This window comes from Pelodiscus sinensis, chromosome 8, assembly GCF_049634645.1.
Source record: "Pelodiscus sinensis isolate JC-2024 chromosome 8, ASM4963464v1, whole genome shotgun sequence".
In the NCBI taxonomy this organism is placed as follows: Eukaryota; Metazoa; Chordata; order Testudines; family Trionychidae; genus Pelodiscus; species Pelodiscus sinensis.
The window spans coordinates 21,047,042-21,067,039 of record NC_134718.1 but is presented as its reverse complement, the minus strand read 5'-3'; the positions used below and the strand labels follow the sequence as shown (position 1 = coordinate 21,067,039).

The 19,998-nt window shown below is 39.8% G+C and overlaps 1 protein-coding gene across 6 annotated transcripts in view; it reads right to left on the bottom strand.

The window, feature by feature from the left end:
* Window positions 1-274: 274 nt before the first annotated feature.
* Window positions 275-19,998, bottom strand: part of CCSER2 (coiled-coil serine rich protein 2) — a 223,120-nt gene continuing 203,396 nt past the window's right edge. For 4 of the 6 annotated variants that reach the window (XM_075934845.1, XM_014576098.3, XM_014576104.3 and 1 more), the window contains one exon: window positions 275-5,260. In XM_075934845.1, the coding sequence (XP_075790960.1) occupies window positions 4,445-5,260 (816 nt within the window). In that variant the 3' untranslated portion in view covers window positions 275-4,444. The remainder of the gene's footprint in view (window positions 5,261-19,998) is intronic. The other 2 variants (XM_075934842.1, XM_075934841.1) reach the window with 2 other exon arrangements.

The window sequence follows — 19,998 nt, the reverse complement described above, 5'->3', positions numbered from 1 at the left end:
AGGACACAATTTAAATTTTAGTCTTCTACTTTCTCTTGTTTTCAGACTTCCTTAACTTTGATCACAAAGGGAAAAAAAAATTCAAATATCTTCGTTAGACAAAAATGACTCTTGTTTGAGGTGGCAACAAATCCATTAGTAACACAAAGCACTAGAAGTACAATTGCAGAGATTAATCATCAGTGCAGCTTCCTTCCTGCAGCACTAACTTTTCATAATGAAGATTTACAGTGGAGTAAAGTAAAAATACAAAGTGAATGTTGAGAGAACTGAATACTCAGAATTAGTAATTTTATTTGTATTCACTAGTGCAACACAAATGAAATAATCTTTACATACAGGCTTAAACCTGAATTTTACAAGCAAATTCCAATATACAGTATTTTCTCTGAATTGGTTTTAAAAAATAAAACCAACAATACTGAATTTAAGATAAATATCAACACTGGAGTTAACATTGTTATTATAGTGGTGCTTTAAGTAGGCAGTGAGCAGCTTTACCACAACAGTGATTGAAGTACTCTTGAATTTCCTTTATGGCATGGTTGTAGATTATAAAACTCATGCCTACCAACATGATCATCTACTAAGATCCTTAGTTAGCCACTATGATGAGATGAAAAAGGATAGTTATAGGAGCCCAATTCATGAGTAAATTTCCATTTTAATGATATGAGAATGTTTATATTAAGTGTATTATGTACTGTGCAAAATCTGAAACTTTCCCCCCACCCCAGACATGCAATAAACCAGTATATGGATGTCTTATGGGAGTGATGTGCAAACAACAAAATAAACAATTCACATGGTATTCAAGTCTTCTAGCTTTTTACATCAGCAGTTAAGCCAAAATGGACTGCCTTTTATTGATCTATGATACAATCTAGTTGAATCTCCTTGGAGTCTGATTTTGAACTCTAGGATCATTTTTATGTGAACTGCATGAAAAGATTTTTAGTGGATTTGGGGATTTTCAATAGAAATGGTTGGTAATACTTTCCTCAACCCCTGTGTTATTAATGAAAAAACATATGCAATACTATCTCCACAATATACTCAAGACACATTTTTCTCCAAGGTCTAAATATTAATCCTATGAAAGTTTTGCCATTAATTTTAAATGGGATTAAGTACGTACTACCTTGGAGAGAAATGAGGGGGCTCTTTTGAGCTGCATTAATGTTAAATTTCCATGATTATAAAAGCTAAAATTAATGTACAATGAAAACCTGCTATTGCATATGGATCTTTTCACATGCCTGGGTATATGATAATTCTGTTAGATGATATAAGGGTATCTTGGAAACAGAAACACTTGCACAGAAATTAGTTTCAAACAAAAAGCCACACACAACAGGATGCATTTAGATTATTTTAGGCACAACTCTAAGCAATAAAGCTAATTTAAAGTGCAATTTATTTTTTCTTGTGTTTTCTCATTAGAATGTAATTTGTTTTGCCTTTTTTATACACATGTATTGAACAGTAGTTTAATAGTTTTGTGAATATTGCACAAAAGAAAGTCCAAGATGTGAAACAGATGAAAAAGTCAACAGTAACTAATTTTAGAAATGTAAAGAAGTCCAAAGATGCATCTAAACCTTTATACATTTAGAGTAATCTACACCAGTACTAATCAACCATCTCCATCTTTAAAGCACAGTTGCTACAATTTCAGACTTGAAGTTTTCCATACGGTATCTTTTTTCTCCCCTTTCACTAGAGCAAGACTTCACCTCTCCCAGTTGTTCAACTAATAATCTTTACCTCACACTCTGGACTTTCTGTACATACTCTGGAACAACCCTCGCTAAAGTCTTGATAGAAACAGAAATATGGACTTGTGTTTAATGAATGAATGTTTAGCAAGGAGTTTTAACTGAACATGACTACAATGTATACTACCATCGTAGTCTATTACATATAGCAGCTCTGCTATCCATGGCTCCATTTCTTATTTACTAGTCTGTTAGGGTAAAATAGGGAGTGTGTATATGTATTTTCACTTCAAGGAATATATCTTACTGAAGTTTCTATAGAAACAAGAAGAACCACAACTTTTTTTTTTCAAAAATAAATCTTAAAATAATTTTGTATGTCCATAGAAACCTTGGTGGCTCTTTTCTTTGTATCTTAAAATCAGTAAAAGTTCAGGTTTTTTTTTTTTAAACTAAATAGTTTATTTTTACCATCTCTTGAAAAGTAAATCAGAATGGTAAAACTTAGGGGACTGACGGAAGAAAGGGAGAATAACAGAATCCATTCTGAAATATCTCTATACCAATAGCATTCTTTTTCATGAAAGTCCCTCAAACTATATACAATTAAAAATAAAATCACCTTCCCTTTAAGTAAAGTCAACTTTCAAAACTTCCATAAAAATCTATTCAGACCTGAAAATGAGCCAAGAACATGATTATTTCATCAGCAATTTTCAAACTCTAGAGAAACAGTCAACCACCTGGAATTAATTCTATGACTATACACAAAGTCAATTTTATTTACTGCTCAAATATAAGACCTGCTCTGCTTCTGGACAGCAAACAGAATTGTCAAGATGTTTCTAGAAGGAAAAAAACTTAAGTCATTATAACAGTAGTCTTGTGCTTAGACTTGTTTTGATCAATTTCTGTAACAAGTACAATATTAATGGTAAATAGATTTTTAAAAATAAGTTAACATAAAACATTAATCTGTTTCATTTCAGAATTGTATAACCAGATGTGAAATGAACAGATTAAACAAAGTATACTTATGAAATTATTTCACCTAACTCCTGATTAAAAGAGCACACTGTCAGCACTATGCTTGCATTGTTCATAGGTTATCTCTTCAAAAGTTTGTCACTTATTTTTTCACTGGGATAGCCACCATTGTCTTATGAGCCAGAGTTCATTATTGAAAAGTTCCTGTAGAGATATACATGTACAATATATTCCCTGGAAAAGTGTACTGTATTACACCTTCCTTCTGCAAAGGCCTATAAGCACAGTATCTTGCTCCTCTGTTTTATTACATACTGAAGAGTAAGTTTTTGAAAATATTATTTCTGACTGTTCTGCTGCTAGTCTTGCATCTCAGGTATACATAAGCTAAAGACAACAAGGTACTATGCTTCCGGGGGAGATACCAGGGTAAATTTTTGGAACACTTTGCTGGATATGCACTTACTCAACCCATAGTATGTGTATTTTTCAAACTTTGGGACCCCATTGCTACCACCTGACAAATATCTGAAGACCAGATATCTTGCTAAAGAGAGAAGAAACGTATTTCCTTATTTTATTTTCCCAGAATTCCTTCCTAGGAACCCCCTATCTTTGAGAAGGTACCCTTCCCTGAAATAACCATATTTCCAGGTCTAAGAATGACATCAGAAAATTGCTCAAAGCAAAGCTGCGGGTCTTAGAAAAAGAAGGGCTTTTTAAAAGTAAGTTTTATTATGTAAAATAATTTCAAATCCCTGAATATATGCTCAAGTTTTGTGCAAACATTTCAACTCAGATACCTCAGTTCTTCCAATAATAAGCAGGAAGTCAATACATATAAAAATAGTACAAGAAAGTTAAATAATTAAAATGTATGGTGTGAAACCACCAGCTCAGCTTTTATGGATTCCGTATCCCCAGAGGCTCATTATACACCTTCTGAAAAGCACTTGCACAGTTTTTTTGCACAAGTATCCTTTGCTCTCTGTTACAAAAATTTACCCAGTAATATCTATTAAACACCACAAGAGATACTACAGTTTCAGTACACTATTCGGATGGATCGAAGTTTCTGTGCAAATAAGAGCTATTTCACCCTATGAGATCTGTTTGCAATCCGTGAATGGTAAAGAGCAGCTTAAAAGCAAATACAGCAGCATTGTGATACCTTCAGGGTATCAAATCTAGATTAAAACAACATTAATTATATTTTATTAGAGTCATGAGATAATTTGGGTAAGTATGAAGATTTTGCATAGGCCTCTAGAATAGAGTGAAATTATGTCCAGGGTAACATATGCTAATAAATTAGATATCTAAATTAATTTTCCACTGCTATAAATCTAACTAGAAGTCAGAACTGAAAGATTAGATTGAATATTGATTCTGCTGTCCAACAGTTCACATTAATAAAAACAAGTAATTAATTCTGCAAGCAAACTACCCTTCTCAAATGCATGGTGAAACACCGTGGAAAAGTGCTCAGTGGTCATCACAGATTTCAGTATTTGTTAAGTTATTAGGAGAGACAGAACGGTAATACAGGATGCAAGTATAAACCATTATGATCTTTTAAGAGAAGATGGACAGTTTTTGATTGCATCAACTTTCAGATTGCAATAGGCAAATTTTAATAACAGATCCCATTTTTAATACTCATTCAGGATTTGGATAAAGTCATAAATAAAGCAATGTATAATTTTTTCTAATGAGATGTGCATATGGATGTCATGTTTTTAATGTGTCTTTGGTTTAGGGAGGCGGGAATGCCAATTAGAGGCTAAACTATCCCCAAAATGCAAACTGGCACTCTGATTTTGCACATTTTCCTTTTTTTGTGCCAGCGGCCTTGGGATGTTAGTCTTGGAATGGAAGATCTGAGGTTCTGCAGATATAAGCAAAGATTTCGGGTTTCTTATTTGCTTACATTTAACAAAGGAAATAGTTGGCGGATGAAGTTTAGAAATTCTCTGACTCGGTTTACTCTTTAGGTTTCTCTGACTAGCTGCTGATTGTAGCTGTGTGGCACTACTTAGTGGTGATAGCTTAGGTTCCGTGGAAGCAATGGAGCAGGTTGGAGATGGTGCAGTAATGGCTACTGTAGGAGGCACTAAAGCATTCTGGTTTGGGGACTCTGAAGCTCTTAAAGTCTTTGGCTGAGAAGCCTGGCTTGGAGATAAAGGTTGACTTTTCACAGCTAACTTAGTCTGCACATCTTTAACATCCACTTGGGTAGCTGTCTGAAATGAAGAAGGTGTTCTATCTTCATTAGTAGCCAGTTCTCCTTGATCTTTAGCACCCTTGTTAACCTTCAAATTCTCATCAAAAGGTGCACACTCATTCAAGTCCTTTATATTTAAACATTTACTCAAAATATTCAACTTCTTTATGAAAGAGCCACTTGCAGCATTTTGAATGGAACAATCATTGTTTTCATGCAGGCCCTGTTTAAGGTGTTCATTGTGGGCCTCGATATGTGGGGTTTTTATTAATTTTCCCTGGACGAGGTCTGTGGAACTGGGAAGGATGCAGGAAGGCTGTAGTACTTGAGGCTGTTAAAAAGAAAATACGTTAACATGTTAGACTAGGGAAATATATATAATTATATATGTGGACCTCCCAGGTAAACCTCATCCCAGAAGGCATACCTGGGAGGTCGACAAATGCCTTTGATGTCGACCGCGGAGCATCCAGACTGCTGCGCTGAGCCGACAAACAGCTGATCGGCTCAGCACGGCAGCCATTTACATTTAAATGAAGTGACAATTATTTAAATCGCCGCTTCATTTTCCTATGCCGGGTAGCCTAATCTACATGCCTCTGTCGCCAGAGGCATGTAGTCTAGAAGTACCCAAAGTGTCAAGCACTATTACAATAAATCAGTAATGCAGGAGCAACATTTCTCATTAAGCTACTCTGATTTAACCTTTTCACCATTATTACATTGAAGAGGAGGATTATTTGAGGGAAGGGGATATCTTTCTTAATACCTTGCTCAACCAAGTCAACTCAGTTCAAAGAGCATTTTAGATTGCTACTCAGATTAACAAGCACCTCAGTTTTCATCAGCGCTCTCACATATACCTGCTAGGCTACTCTTCAATGAAGTACTGAGTACCTCCTCTATCATTCTCCATAAAGAGCGAATTTAAGAGAAAAAACAGACCAGGAAAATTTATTAATCTAATTTTGATTTACTGGAGATTTTTCCTTTGGTTCATGAACTCCACCCTTTGGCAAGCTAGAGACTGGGCCAGTGACATCAATGACTGACAAAGTGAAGTGCAGAGACACTGAACACAGGAAAAACTGGTGCTTTTATAAAGAAGAAAAGTGTGATAAATTGGAGATGAGTCTCAAAACATTACTTTCGTAGTACATTATTTTTCACTCCACAGACTAACATCATCAAGCTGCAGGTGAGTGTGGTAAACTTTGGCATTTTCTTTCCTACCAAGCAGTTCTACTACAGATACAAAAATGCTTCAAAAGGCATTAGCAAATTTTAAATACATAAAGCTTAAAGAATAAATTCTGGCAAATCTGTCAATTATTCTATATTAATGGAATAGACATGGATAATCTCTGTATCTTGAACTAAATCCTGTTATTTCAGAGAGGACTTGCAAAACAAAGATGGCTTGATGTCAGCCCAAGCAATTCACTGTTTTGAGAACCCAGTTATAAATTCTAAAAAACTTGAGAAAGTTCTTGAGCACAGAAGCAAATAGAGTAGAACCATTCACAATGCATGAATGCATATGTACTGAATAAAGAACCAAAATACTTCAATGGCAGCGAACAGAGCATCAGCTAATAGAGGGAGTTTGCCTGGGCAGTGTGTGAAAGAAGCTAAGGTGTGTGTGACATTACGGGGGCTGTGCTGTGAGCTGGTAGGGCGAATATCCAAATATCTGTCTGTCTGTGACCATTTGTTTACTGGTGCTAGTTGCAGGGACTGTATGACTGTGTATTCGTCTGTTTGAAAAGTATGAATCGGGAGTACTTTGTTTCAAGTGAACCATGAGGGGCTGATGGGATTGGAGACAAAGCTCTGAGCCAGGGACTTGCTTCGAATCAGCAGCCTTATAAAAAAAGGCAGCCAGAGAGAACAGAGAGAGCAGTGAACAAAGCAGCAGCTAAAAATGGGAGTTCGCTTGGGAATTTACCTTGGGAGAACCACACAGTGGTTGGAGTTTGTCTTTCTCTTTTTTCTCCTTCTGTTCTCTCCTTCAGGCGTCAGGTGCAATCAATACAACATCTGAGGAGTCTTTCAGAAGGAAGACAATATGGATAGTGAGAGATTAGCTGTTATGACCTGCACAGGATGTGCCATATTTGTCTTCCTCCCAGAGCATAGAAGAGAATTCATCTGTACAAGTGCAATCTGGTCTCCATATTAGAAGAGAAGGTTAAAGTGTCATCCTTTGTTCCATCAGTGAAAATGAAGACTTTCTAGATAGAAGTCAGAATCTTATACTGCAGATACAGGATGCTGAAGAAAGAGAGAGGACAATGCAAAACAGGGAAGAAAACTGGCAGCATGTGACTTTCAGAAGACAACAGATAATTCAGGTATCCCCAATCCAGATAGAGGTAAGCAACAATTTCCAGGCTCTCTGCACAGATACTACAGTGGAGAATGCTTTGACAGAGACCTCTGAGGGAAGGGGTCAGAAGGAGACGCCATCGACCAGAAGGCATGGGATGCACAGACCTTGGGATGGGGGTTCCATGAACATCGCTCCCAAGAGAAAGAGATAGGGTGGTGGTAGACGGGGACTCCCTCATAAGGAGGACAGAGTCATCCATCTACCATCCACACCAGGAAATTTGAGAAGTGTGCTTGCTGCTTGCAGCCAAAATACAGGATGCTCTCTGAAACTGATCAAGAGTTCATACCACTACCCCTTCCTACTTCTGCACATAGAAACCAATGATACTGCGAAGAATGACCGTGAGTGGGTCACTGCAGATTACACAGCACTGGGAAAAAGGATCAAAGAGTTTTAGGCACAAGTTGTGTTCTCATCCATCCTCCCTGTTGAAGGAAAAAGTCCAGACAGGTATTGTCAAATTTTGGAAGTAAATACGTGATTGCGCAGTTGGTGTTGGAGACAAGGCTTTGGATTCTTCATCCATGGGATGCTGTTCCAAACACAAGGATTGCTAGGAAGAAATGGGATCCACCTAATGAAGAGAGTGAAGAGTATCATCATAGGCAGGCCTGCAAACCTAGCGAGGAGGGGTTTAAGTTACATTCATCGGGGGATGGTGACCTGAGGTAAGTGGGGAAGTAGGATACGAGGAAGAAACACAAGGAGGAAGGTGCAACAGAAGAGGACCCCTAATTGAGCAAGTAGGGCAATTAGATAGCTATCTAAGGTGTCTGCACACAAACGTAAGATGCCCAGGAAGCAAACAGGAAGAATTAGAAGTCCTGACACGGTCAAAGAATTATGATTTGATTGCAATAACGGAGACCGGATGGGATGATACACATATGGTAGGCAACCAGCTTGGCTTAACAGTGAAATTTTTGGTGAGCTTAAACACAGAAAGGAAGTTTATAAGAAGTGGAAGTGAGGACACATGACTAGGGAGGAGTATAAACATATTGTTTGAGCATGCAGGGGTATAGCCAGGAGAACCAAAGTGCAATTGGAATTGCAGCTAGCAAGGGATGTGAAAGGTAACAAGAAAGGTTTCTACAGGCAAGTTAGCAATAAGAGGGTGGGCAGGGAAGGTGTGGAACTATTATTAAATGAAGGAGGTAATCCAGTGATAGAACAGGGAAAAGCTGAAGTACTCAATGCTTTTTTTGCCCCTATCTTCACAGAAAAGGTTAGCTTCCTGACTGCTGTACTAGACAGCACAGTATGGGAAGGAGGTGGGCAGCCCTCCGTGGAGAAAGAACAGGTTAAGAAATATTTAGAAAAGCTGGACATACATTATATCCTGCCCCATTGATGTGTGTATTTGGGGATGCTGAGGGAGTTGGCTGATGTGATTGAAAAGCCATTGGCCATTATTTTGAAAACTCTGGCGATTGAGGACGGTCCTGGACAATTGAGGACGGTCCTGGACAATTGGAAAAAGGCAAATGTAGTGGCAATCTTTTTTAAAAAAGGGAAGAAGAATCTGGGGAAGTACAAACTGGTCAGCTTCACCACAGTCCCCAGAAAAATTATGGAAGGGATGCTCAAGGAATCAATTTTGAAGCACTTGAAAGAGAGAAAAGTGATGAGGAATAGTCAACATGGATTCACCAAGGGCAATGTCATGCCTGACCAACCTGATTGCCTTCTATAACGAGCAAACTAGCTCTGTGGACATGGGGAAGGTGGTGAACATGATATGCCTTGACTTTATCTTGTTGGCAAGAATACTGTGGGAAACTGTATCAAAAACTATGCTAAAGTAGTATGGGATTGGATAAATTCATAGAATCATAGAACCATAGAGCTGGAAGAGACCTCAGAAGGTCATCAAGTCCTGCCCCCTGCCCTAGAAGGGACCAATCCCAACTAAATCAACCCAGCCAGGGCTTTGTCAAACTGAGACTTAAAAATCTCTAGGGATGGAGACACCACTACTTCCCTAGGTAACCCATTCCAGTGCTTCACCACTCTCCTAGTGAAATAGTTTTTCCTAATATCCAACCTGGACTTCACTGTAACTTAAGACCATTGCTCCTTGTTCTGCCATCCGTCTCTAACGTGAACAGCTTTTCTCCATCCTCTTTGGAACCCCCCTTGAGGAAGTTGAAGGCTGCTATCAAATCCCCCCTCACTCTTCTCTATAGTTCCCTGGATTGTCCTTCTTCACTTTTTTGAAGATGTGCGCTACATTTGCCTTTTTCCAGTCATCTGGGATCTTTCCCAATCTCCACGACTTTTCAAAGATAATGGTCAAAGACTCCTCAATGACATTTCCCACCTCCCTCAGTACCTTCGGATGCATTAAACTCGGACCCATGGATTTGTGTACGTTTAGCTTTTTTAAAGAGTTCCTAACCTGTTCTTTATCCATCAAGGGCTGTCCATCTTCATCCCATCTTACGTCACTTAGCTCAGAAGTCCAGGAGCCGACCTTGTCCGTGAATACAGAGGCAAAGAAAGCATTGAGTACTTCAGCTTTCCCTACATCATCTGTCACTAGGTTACCTCCTTTATCCAGTAGGGGTCACACACCTTCTCTGATCACCTTCTTCTTGGTAACATGCCTGTAGAAACCTTTCTTGTTATCCTTCATATCCTTTGCCAGTCGCAATTCCAATTGCGCTTTTGCCTTCCTGATAATCCCCGGCATTCTCGAACAATATACATTTAAACCCCTCCCTGGTCATTTGTCCAAGTTTCAACATTTTGTAATGTCCTTTTTGTGCTTAAATTCACCAAGGATTTTCCCGGTAAGCCAATCCAGTCTCCTACCAGGCTTGCTTCTCTTGCTACGCATCAGGATGGTTTCTTTCTGTGCCTTCAATAAGGCTTCTTTAAAATACTGCCAGGTCTCCTGGACTCCTTTCCCCTTCATGTTAGCATCCCAGGGGATTCTGCCCATCAAGTCTCCAAGGGAGTCAAAATCTGCTTTTCTGAATTCCAAGTTGTGTATTTTACTACTCTCTTTTCTTCCTTTGATCAGGATCTTGAAATCTACCATTTCATGATCACTGCTTCCAGGGAAATTGACTGTGAGGTTATAGAATGCCGGCTAGATCATCAAGATCAATGGGTAGTGATGAAAGGCTAGATGTCTGGTTGGCAGTCAAGCGGAGTGCCCTAATGGTTGGTTTTTGGGCCGGTTGTTTACCACATCTTTATGAATGACCTGGATGAGGGGATGGATGGCTCCCTTAGCAAATCTGCAGATGACACTAAGCTGGGGGAGAGGTAGATATGTTGGTGGGTAGGGTTAGGGTCCAGAGTGAGGACTGGGCTAAAATAAATCTGATGAGGTTCAAGAAGGACAAGTGCAGAGTCCTGCACTTGGAATGGAAGAATCCCAAGCATTGCTATAGGCTGAGTACTGACTGGCTAAGCAGTAATCCTGCTGTAAAGAACCTGGGGATTATAGTGGATGAGAAGCTGAATGTGCTCTTGTAGCCAAGAAGGCTAACAGCATATTGGGGTGCATTAGTAGGAGCATTGCCAGCAGATCTACAGAAGTGATTATTTCCCTTTATTCACCGCTGGTGAGGACACAACTGGAGTACTGTGTCCAATTCTGGGCCCCCATTACAGACACATTGGAGTAAGTCCAGCAGAGGGCAATAAAAATGTTTAGTGGGCTGAAACATGACTTACGAGAAGCTGAAGGATTTGGGCTTTTTTAGTCTATAGAGAAGAGTGAGGGGATATTTGATAGCAGCCTTTAACTACCTGATGTGCGGTTCCAAAAATTATGGAGAGAGGCTGCTCTCAGTAGTGACAGAGGACAAAATGAAGAGCAACAGTCCCAAGTTGCACCGAGGGTGGTCTAATTTGGCTATTAGGAAAAACTGTTTCGCTAGGAGGGTGGTGAAGCATTGGAATGGGTTACCTAGGCAGGTGATAGAATTTTATGTTTTTAAGTCCCACTTGACAAAGCCCTGGCTGGGATGTTTTACTTAGGATTTGTCCTGTTTTTTAAGCAGGGGTTTGGACTCCATGACCCTATGAATCTAACGAAGTTAAGATTTTCTAATCCAATTGAGAAAAACACAAAATGAAGATTATTTTTATGGCATAAAGTTCTTTATCAATGTCTATCATACACAAACAGCTGTTTAACCTCCTCATTTTTAGTAATAAATCAATAAAACCCAATAGGTTATTTATGAACACTAAATTACATGTACTAAACCCCAAAATGTGCCCAGTTACATCAAAATAACTAGTCAAATGTTAATTAAAAAGTGTAAAGTTTCTGAAATGTAACAGTGTAAGATACAACCCCTGCTCCTTACTTAAAAGTGTTACTATGTGTATACCTGTATCTGAAATACTAGTTAGAAACTTTTATTAATGCAGTATCTGGGCTGCCAGATCACAAAATAGCATAAAAATATTGTTTAAATTGAATGATGGAGTGGTAAGCATTTGCATTCAATATTACAGAAATTGCACAGAAGATATCATCAAATGTATAAAGACATAAATACCTAAAATCTTTCATAATCAAAAGATGCCAACACTTGACCCCAAAGTAGAAAGCAGCATTAAATCTACTCAGCAAACAATTTATATGATATAGCTTTAGCACAGATGGCCATATCATCTTTCAGTATATTTCCAACAGAATAGACAAAAATGTGGTCTTCTATTTAAAATGAATCACACTGAGCCTAACACTGATCTCACAAATACGACTTCAATGGTTACTCCTGGTTTATACTATTGAAAGATCAAAAGAAGATTAAAATCAGAATCAACAGTTCATCTCAGAAAGGGAGGTACTAACTCCTTACTTAAGATTCTTCTAAATGTGTGGTGCCTAAATGTATTCCACTAACGGTTATGTGACTGCACTTAGGAGCCAGAGCTTTTGAAAGTAGTAGCATCTGTCAATCCAGGCATACACTCTTGCATTGCCTTGTGGTTTCTCCCTAGGTGATGAAAGGTGAGGTGGATTTCTCCACCTCAAGTTTACCATGTTCACAGCAGAGAGGGAGGGTGTATCTTGAAAACAGATAGGAAGTCCACATCTCGAAGAACCTCCAAATACAAGCATTAACTTTCCATTCTTCTTTGAGAGATGTTCCCCATAGTATTCCAGTGTGATTAACAATCACAGAAACACTGGTTGCTAAATGAGGAATCTGTTGCAGAATCATTCACTAGAGCAAGAGACATAAAGGTGTGTTCTGAATGCCATGTGGCTGTCAGATATGTCCAGAATGGGCATAGTAGTAGATACCTGTGCTCTTGTGGAACAGACCTATATCCCATCTTATGGGGACAGTTCAAATAGTTGATAAGAGTGTAACACATCCCGAAATCCACTTCAAGATTCTTAGGGTGGAAATGGCCTACAATGGCTACAAAGTGTTTAGGAGACTTTCAGAAGGGCTTTGATCTCTGTAGGTAGAAGGCAAAGACCCTGGAGACATTGAGAAAGTGATGCTGCTGTTCCATATTTGAAGTATGTGGTTTGGGAAAGAAGGTTGGCAAATGTATGGGTTGGTTGAGGTAAAAGTAGAAAGACACATGGTAGAACTTTGGAATGCAAGCACAGCAAGACTTTATCTTCATAAAATGTGGTGAAATAGAAGCTTGCTGGTTTGTTAATGTTCCTTGCAGACTAAGAAAGTGACTTTCATGGACAGAAGAAAAAGGAATCAGGAGGCTAGGATTCAAAGGGAGAGTTTGTTAATAGGTTGAGGTCCCTCAATGGAGCGACAAGCTGGATGGGCAGGCTGTTACCTTCCAGAACCAGGAAGTCAAACAGTGGGTTAAAACTGAATGACCCTGCACCAGATGGCTGGAAAGTGCTAATAACCATGGCATGCACCTTGCTGGAGTTGAGAGCAAGTCCCGATGCCTTCAGATAGAGAAAACAATCCAAGAGCAGAGGGATGCCAATAGCTTCGAGGGCAAGACCTTTCTGTTGGGCAGGAGGTGACATGTGCCTAGTTAGCTCAGTAGTAGCATCTAGTGGAGTCCTTTCTGCTATCAGAAAGGACCTCTCAGACTGACAGCAAACATTCTTGCGCCTGCAGATATGTCCATCCAAAAGGTTAGACTATCAGGTGGGAGCATCTGTGGATCAGGATGACTGAGTTTGCTGCTGTTTTGTATGAGCAGTTCCAGAATGTTGGGAGCAGAAGTGGAGGGTATTTTGATATAGGGAGAAGGAAAGGAATCCAGAAGTAACAAGGCTGGAAGGCAGTGATCAGGATGACTGTCATCTTATCCCTCAAGAGTTTCCGAAGGATGCATGACATAAGGAGAGAAGGGAAGGCACAGTTTGCCTAGTTTGATCAGTTTATGATCAGGGTGTTGCCCTGTGTCTTCCCCTTGAGCAGTACTGAATGCATTTGGTGTTGGTGTGAGATGTAAGAAGGTTCCTGATTGAAGTTTTCCACTGACCAAAAAGGTCTGCATTGACCGTGTTGTGCATTTCCCATTCGTGATGGATTTTAAAGTTCCTGTTGAGAGCATTGGCAATCACCATTTGGATCCTTGGTGATAAGTCTCTGACAAGAGGATACACTGGGCAATGCACCATTTCTAGTGGCACGCTAGTTCTGTACACACTGTTAGGGACCTTGTGCTTCCCTTGGTTGTTCATGTAGTACACTGTAGTGGTTTTCAACAACATGATTAGAACATAAGAACAGCCATATTGGGTCAGACCAAAAGTCCATTTAGCCCAGTATCCTGTCTTCTGACAGTGGCCAATGCCAGGTCAGAAGGGAATGAGGGAATGAACAGAACAGGTAATCATCAAATGATCCCTCCTCTGTCACCCATTCCTAACTTCTGACCAACAGAGGCTATGGGAATCATTCCTAGCTATCCTGGCTAATAGACATTGATGGACCTATCCTCCATGAAATTATCTAATTATTTAAAAAAACCCTGTTAAAGACCTGGTTTTCACAAAATCCTCTGGCTAGGAGTTCCACATGCTGAGTGTGCATTGTGTGAAGTATTTTTAAAATCTGCTACCTATTAATTTCATTTGGTGATCCCTAGTCCTTGTGTTATAGGACCAAGTAAATAGCCATTTCAATCCCTTAAGTGTTGTTGCCTTATCCTGAACATTTTCCAATACCAAGAATAGGGATGTTAGTGAGTAGTCAACTACTTGACTACCTCATAAGCTTGTAGTAGTGAAGTGGACTACTGAATTCTTGCTTCCCTCCCCTCGACCCCGCTACTTCTGTAGGAGAAGCAGCAGCGGGAGGGGGGGGGGGGAGGTAGGAGGGAACCAGGAGCCAGTGCTGGAGGAAGCTGGCTTAAAAGCTGGTCTCCCCCAGCACTGTCTCTGCAGTTCTGCCTGCCCCCCGTGCCACCTCTACAAGAGGCAGCAGTGGGGGATGAGGGGAGGATGCTGTGAAGCAACCTAAGCCCACAGCAGGCTGAGGCTCACTATGGGAAGAGGCTGCTATGGCAGAAGCCCCTGTCCATGGGACTCCTCACAGATCGGGGCTGCTGCCACCAAACAGCCTCTGTTCATAGTGGCTGGAGCTAGCTGCACTGGGTCCATCGAGCCCAGTATCCTTTCTGCTGGCAGGGACCAATACCAGATGCACCAGAGAGAGGGAACACAACAGGTAATCCTCATATGATTCCTCCCCTGTCACCCATTTCCAGATAAACAGAAGCTAGGGACACCATTCCTACCCATCTTAGCTAATAGCCATTGATGGATCTAACCTCCATGAATCTATCTAGCTCTTTTTTGAACCCTATTAAAGTCCTAGCCTTCACTATATTCTCTGGTAAGGCGTTCCAGAGGTTGACTGTGCGCTGAGTGAAAAAAAGTCCTTTTGTTTTATACCCGCTGCCTATTAATTTCGTTTGGTGACTCCTAGTTCTTATATTGTGGAAATAAGTAAATAACTTTTCCTTATTCACTTTTTCCACACCAGTCATGATTTGCCATTTAAGATGTCAAGAAACTATATCTGCATCCTATGCTGGGTTGACATGTACCCCAGTCAATATGGGGATAGTTGAAAACTTCCACTACTGAATTTTTTAAGTTTTTTTTATAGCCTCTTTAATCTCTCTTACCATTTCACAGTGACTATTACTATCCTGGTCAGGTGGTTGGTAATATAGCCCTTCTGCTATATTCATATTATTAAAGCATGGAATTACCACCCCATATTGTATTGAAGAGTTAGATTCATTTAAATTTTTACTTAATTTGATTCCACACTTTCTTTCACAAATATAGGCACCTAGGTTCCATGTAAGGTGTGCAGCTCTGTGACCATGCAGCTGTTTAATAAGCCCTGCATAGAGATGCTGATCTCCTGCTCAGGCAGGAAGCTCAGCTGACCAGATGGAGGAGGGACTGCCTGAGGAGCTTCAGACAGAACTGTATGATTGAAATAGAGGTGCTCAGAGAGCAAGTAGGGAAGAAATAAGTGGCTGGAGGCAGAGTTGTAGAGTAATGGAGCGGCAGAAGAAGGCGGGAGTAATTGGCTGAGTGGAGTTGGAGGGGTGAGGAGTTTGGGGAGTCCCATCTCTGCCAGGATAGGAGAGGCAGAAACCCAGCATTCTCCCTGAGCCTCTTGTACTGGGAAGCGGACTGGGAGTGGGAGAGGGTGTGTGTGTGTAGGGGAGGGTGATGGAAGCTGACTGCTTGAGGTAGGTAGGAGAAAGTGGTGGTGGGTCGGTGGGTGCTGGCATTGGGGTGTGGTGGAAGTGGAAAGTTTGTGTTGTGTGTCTTGGGGTGAGGTGGGGAAGGGGTGAAAAGTTTGTGCTGTTTCTTGTAGGCTGTTGATGCTTGCAGACCTGAGAAGAAGGATTTTACCCCAGCTGGATTGGGGGGGGGGGGAGCAGACTGCACAGGGGTAAGTGGGGGAAAGATGGAGTGTGCGAGTGCTGGCATCTATGCAGTAAGGTGGAGGCAGGGGGCAGTTTAGAGTGTCCCAGACTCACTTTCTGCAGTCCTCTCCATCTGTCTGAGTTGGGAGGGGGGGGAGAGACGAAGGAATCAGGATGCATGGGTGGGGGTTGTGTGCCAGGATATTTGCATGATTAGATTTCAAACACAGTTTACATAGGTGCTAACGACTTAAGATAAGGAAGAAAAACATTGTAACAGATTTTTTTCGAGGGTTGCAGATATCTAAAACTCCGACCTTAATGATTTTTTAAAATCCTGTGTTACTAATTAATACATGGTATACTGTATTGCATTAAGGCCAGATTTTTGATATGTGGAAGAGTTCTGGATCCTATGAGGCTATTCTTGATTTAGCCCTAAGTGGAGTGCAGGATCTGGTCATAACTGGACCGCCTGGAAATAGTGACCATAACGTAATGAAATTTAACATCCCTGTGGTAGGAAAAACATCTCAGCAGCCCAACACTGTGGCGTTTAATTTCAGAAAGGGGAACTACACAAAAATGAGGAAGTTAGTTAAACAGAAATTAAAAAGCTACAGTGACAAAAGTAAAATCTCTGCAAGCTGCATGGAAACTTTTCAAAGACACCATAAGAGAGGCCCAACTTAAAAAACACAGTAAGAGAACCAAAAAAGTGCTACTGTGGCTTAACAACCAGGTAAAAAAAGCAGTCCGACAAAAAGATATCTTTTAAAAAGTGGAAGTCAAAGCCTAGTGAGAAAAATAGAAAGGACAATAAATTCCATCAAATTAAGTGTAAAAATATAATAAGAAAAGCCAAAAAGGAGTTTGAACAGCTAGCCAAAAACTCAAAAAGTAATAGTGAAATGTTTTTTAAGTACATCAGAAGCAGAAATCTGGCTAAGCATCCAGGAGGGTCCTTGGATGATTGAGATGCTAAATGAACCCCCAAAGATGATAAAGTAGCAGCAGAGAAGCTAAATAAATTCTTTGCTTCAGTCTTCACGGCTGAGGATATTGGGAAGATTCCCAAATCTGAGCCATTCTTTTTAGGTGACAAATCTGAGGAATTGTCCCAGGTTGGGGTGTCATTAGAGGAGCTTTTGGGACAAATTGATAAACAATTCCCCAGGACCACATGATATTCACCCAAGATTTATGAAAGAACTCAAATGGGAAATCGCAGAACTATTAACTGTGGTTCGTAACCTATCCTTTAAATTGGCTTCTGTATCTAATGACTGGAAGATAGCTAATGTGATGCCAATATTTAAAAAGGGTTCTAGAGGTGATCCTGGCAATTACAGACAGGTAAGTCTAAAGTCAGTACTGGGCAAATCAGTTGAAACTATAGTAAAGAATAAAATTGTCAGACACATGGATTAATATAAGTTTTTGAGGGAAAGTCAACATGGTTTGAGAAATTATGTCTTACTAATCTGCTGGAGTTCTTTGGGGGGGGGGGGTCAACAAACATGTGGACAAGGGGGATCCAGTGGATATAGTGGACTTAGATTTCCAGAAAGCCTTTGACAAGGTCCCTCACCAAAGGCTCTCAAGTAAAGTAAGTTGTCATGGGATAAGAGGGAAGGACCTTTCGTGGATTGGTAACCAATTAAAAGACAGAAAACAAAGGGCAAGAATCAATGGTAAGTTTTCTGAGTGGAGAGAGGTAACTAGTAGGGTCCCCCAAGGGTCTGTCCTAGGACCCATCCAATTCAACTTATTTATAAATGATCTAGAGAAAGGGGTAAACAGCGAGGTGGCAAAATTTGCAGATCCCAAACTGCTTAAGATAGTTAAGATCAAAGCAGACTGTGAAGAGCTTCAAAAAGATGTCAACAAACTAAGTGATTGGGCAACGAAATGGCAAATGAAATTCAATGTTGATAAATGTAAAGTAATGCACATTGGAAAAAATAATCCCAATTATATATATAATATGATGGGACTAATTTGTCTACAACTACTCGAGAGAGATCTTGGAGTCAATATGGATAGTTCTCTGAAAACATCCACTCAGAGGTAGTGCAGAGGTAATCAAAAAAGCAAACAGAACGTTCGGAATCATTAAAAAGGGGATAGAGAATAAGAGAAAATATCTCAAAAAGATATGTTGACATTTCAAAAAGGTTCAGAAAAGGGCAACAAAAATGATTAGCGGTTTGGAATGGGTCCTGTTTGAAGAGAGATTAAAAAGACTTGGATTTTTCATCTTAGAAAAGAGGAGACTAAGGGGGGGATATGATAGAAGTCTATAAAATCATGACTGGCATGGAAAAAGTGAGTAAGGAAAAGTTATTTACTTATTCCCACAATATAAGAACTAGGGGTCACCAAATGAAATTAATAGGCAGCAAGTTTAAAACAAACAAAAATAAGTTTTTCTTCACCCAGCACACAGTCAACCTGTGGAACGCCTTACCAGAGGATGCGAAGAAGGCTAGAACTTTAACAGGGTTCAAGGGCTAGATAAAGTTATGGAGGTTAGGTCCATCAATGGCTATTAGCCAGGATGGGTAGGAATGGTATCCCTAGCATGTTTCTCTGGATGTGGGTGACAGGGGAGGGATCACGTGAGGATTATCTGTTGTGATCCCTCCCATCTGGTATTGGCTAGTGTTGGCAGACAGGTTACTGGACTAGATGGCTGTTCTTACGATCTTATGAGTCAGAAGCAGCAAGTATTAGGTGTAATGCTAATTGTTTTGTACAATTAAATCCTAGTTGCAAGTTCTTTGAAACATGAATCTGCCTACAGACAATGAAATTATGTGTTAATTTGCTCTGGGGTTTCTACTCTGAGTTGGTGACACACCAGGTGAAAATTTCAAACCAGGAAAACATTTATCTGATTTTACAGATGTCTCTGTTTTATTAGTTCTTTTATGGCATGAATCAGAGAAACTGTATAAGACTGAGTGAATGCCTTTTAGTCTCCTTTCTAGTGTCAATAAATACTGCATTAGTATTTGCAAGGAGCACATGACTATTTCTAGTTGACTCAGATTTGTCTAGCATCTTAAAGCTGAGCTGTGTGTGGATAATATGCATTGTGATGTGTTTTCTAACTGGAGTTGTTAGAAAGTATAATGATACATGTACTCCAAGGGTAGTGTTCATTTTATTTTTATTTGATTTAATATTAAATAATCATCATAAGCATTGCTCCTTGTTAACTATCCTTTGTTTAAATATATTTTTTTCACACCCCTATGAATTGCATTTATATATTTGTGTGTCTCTCTCTCTTTCTCCAGCGTTTTTTTTTGTAGGGATGGTGCACATTCACATCCTACCTCACTGTTGGTGTTGCACATAAGACATTTCAACCCTCACAAAAATTCAACCCACCAAAGGATAGAAAATAGTAGAGGGAACTCTGATTGCCACTTCCCCACCAGCATGACCTGTTCTGTCTTTCCAATATATTTTGTACCCTGGTATTACTGTGTCCCATTGATTATCTTATTCCACCAAGTTTCTGATATGCCTATTACGTTAATATCCTCCCTTGATATAAAGCATTCTAGTTGATCCATATTATTAGTCTTCTAGCATTTGTATATAAGCACATTAAAAACTTGTCCCTATTTAGCTGTCTGCCATTACCTGATGTGACTGAATGGAACTCTTTCATTTGACTGTTTCTCATTTGATCTTACAGAGGTTACATACCTTATCTTCCACCCTCTGCTCTTTACTAGGACATAGAGAATCTCTATTAATATATCATCCCCTAAGGGATATCTCTCTCTGAT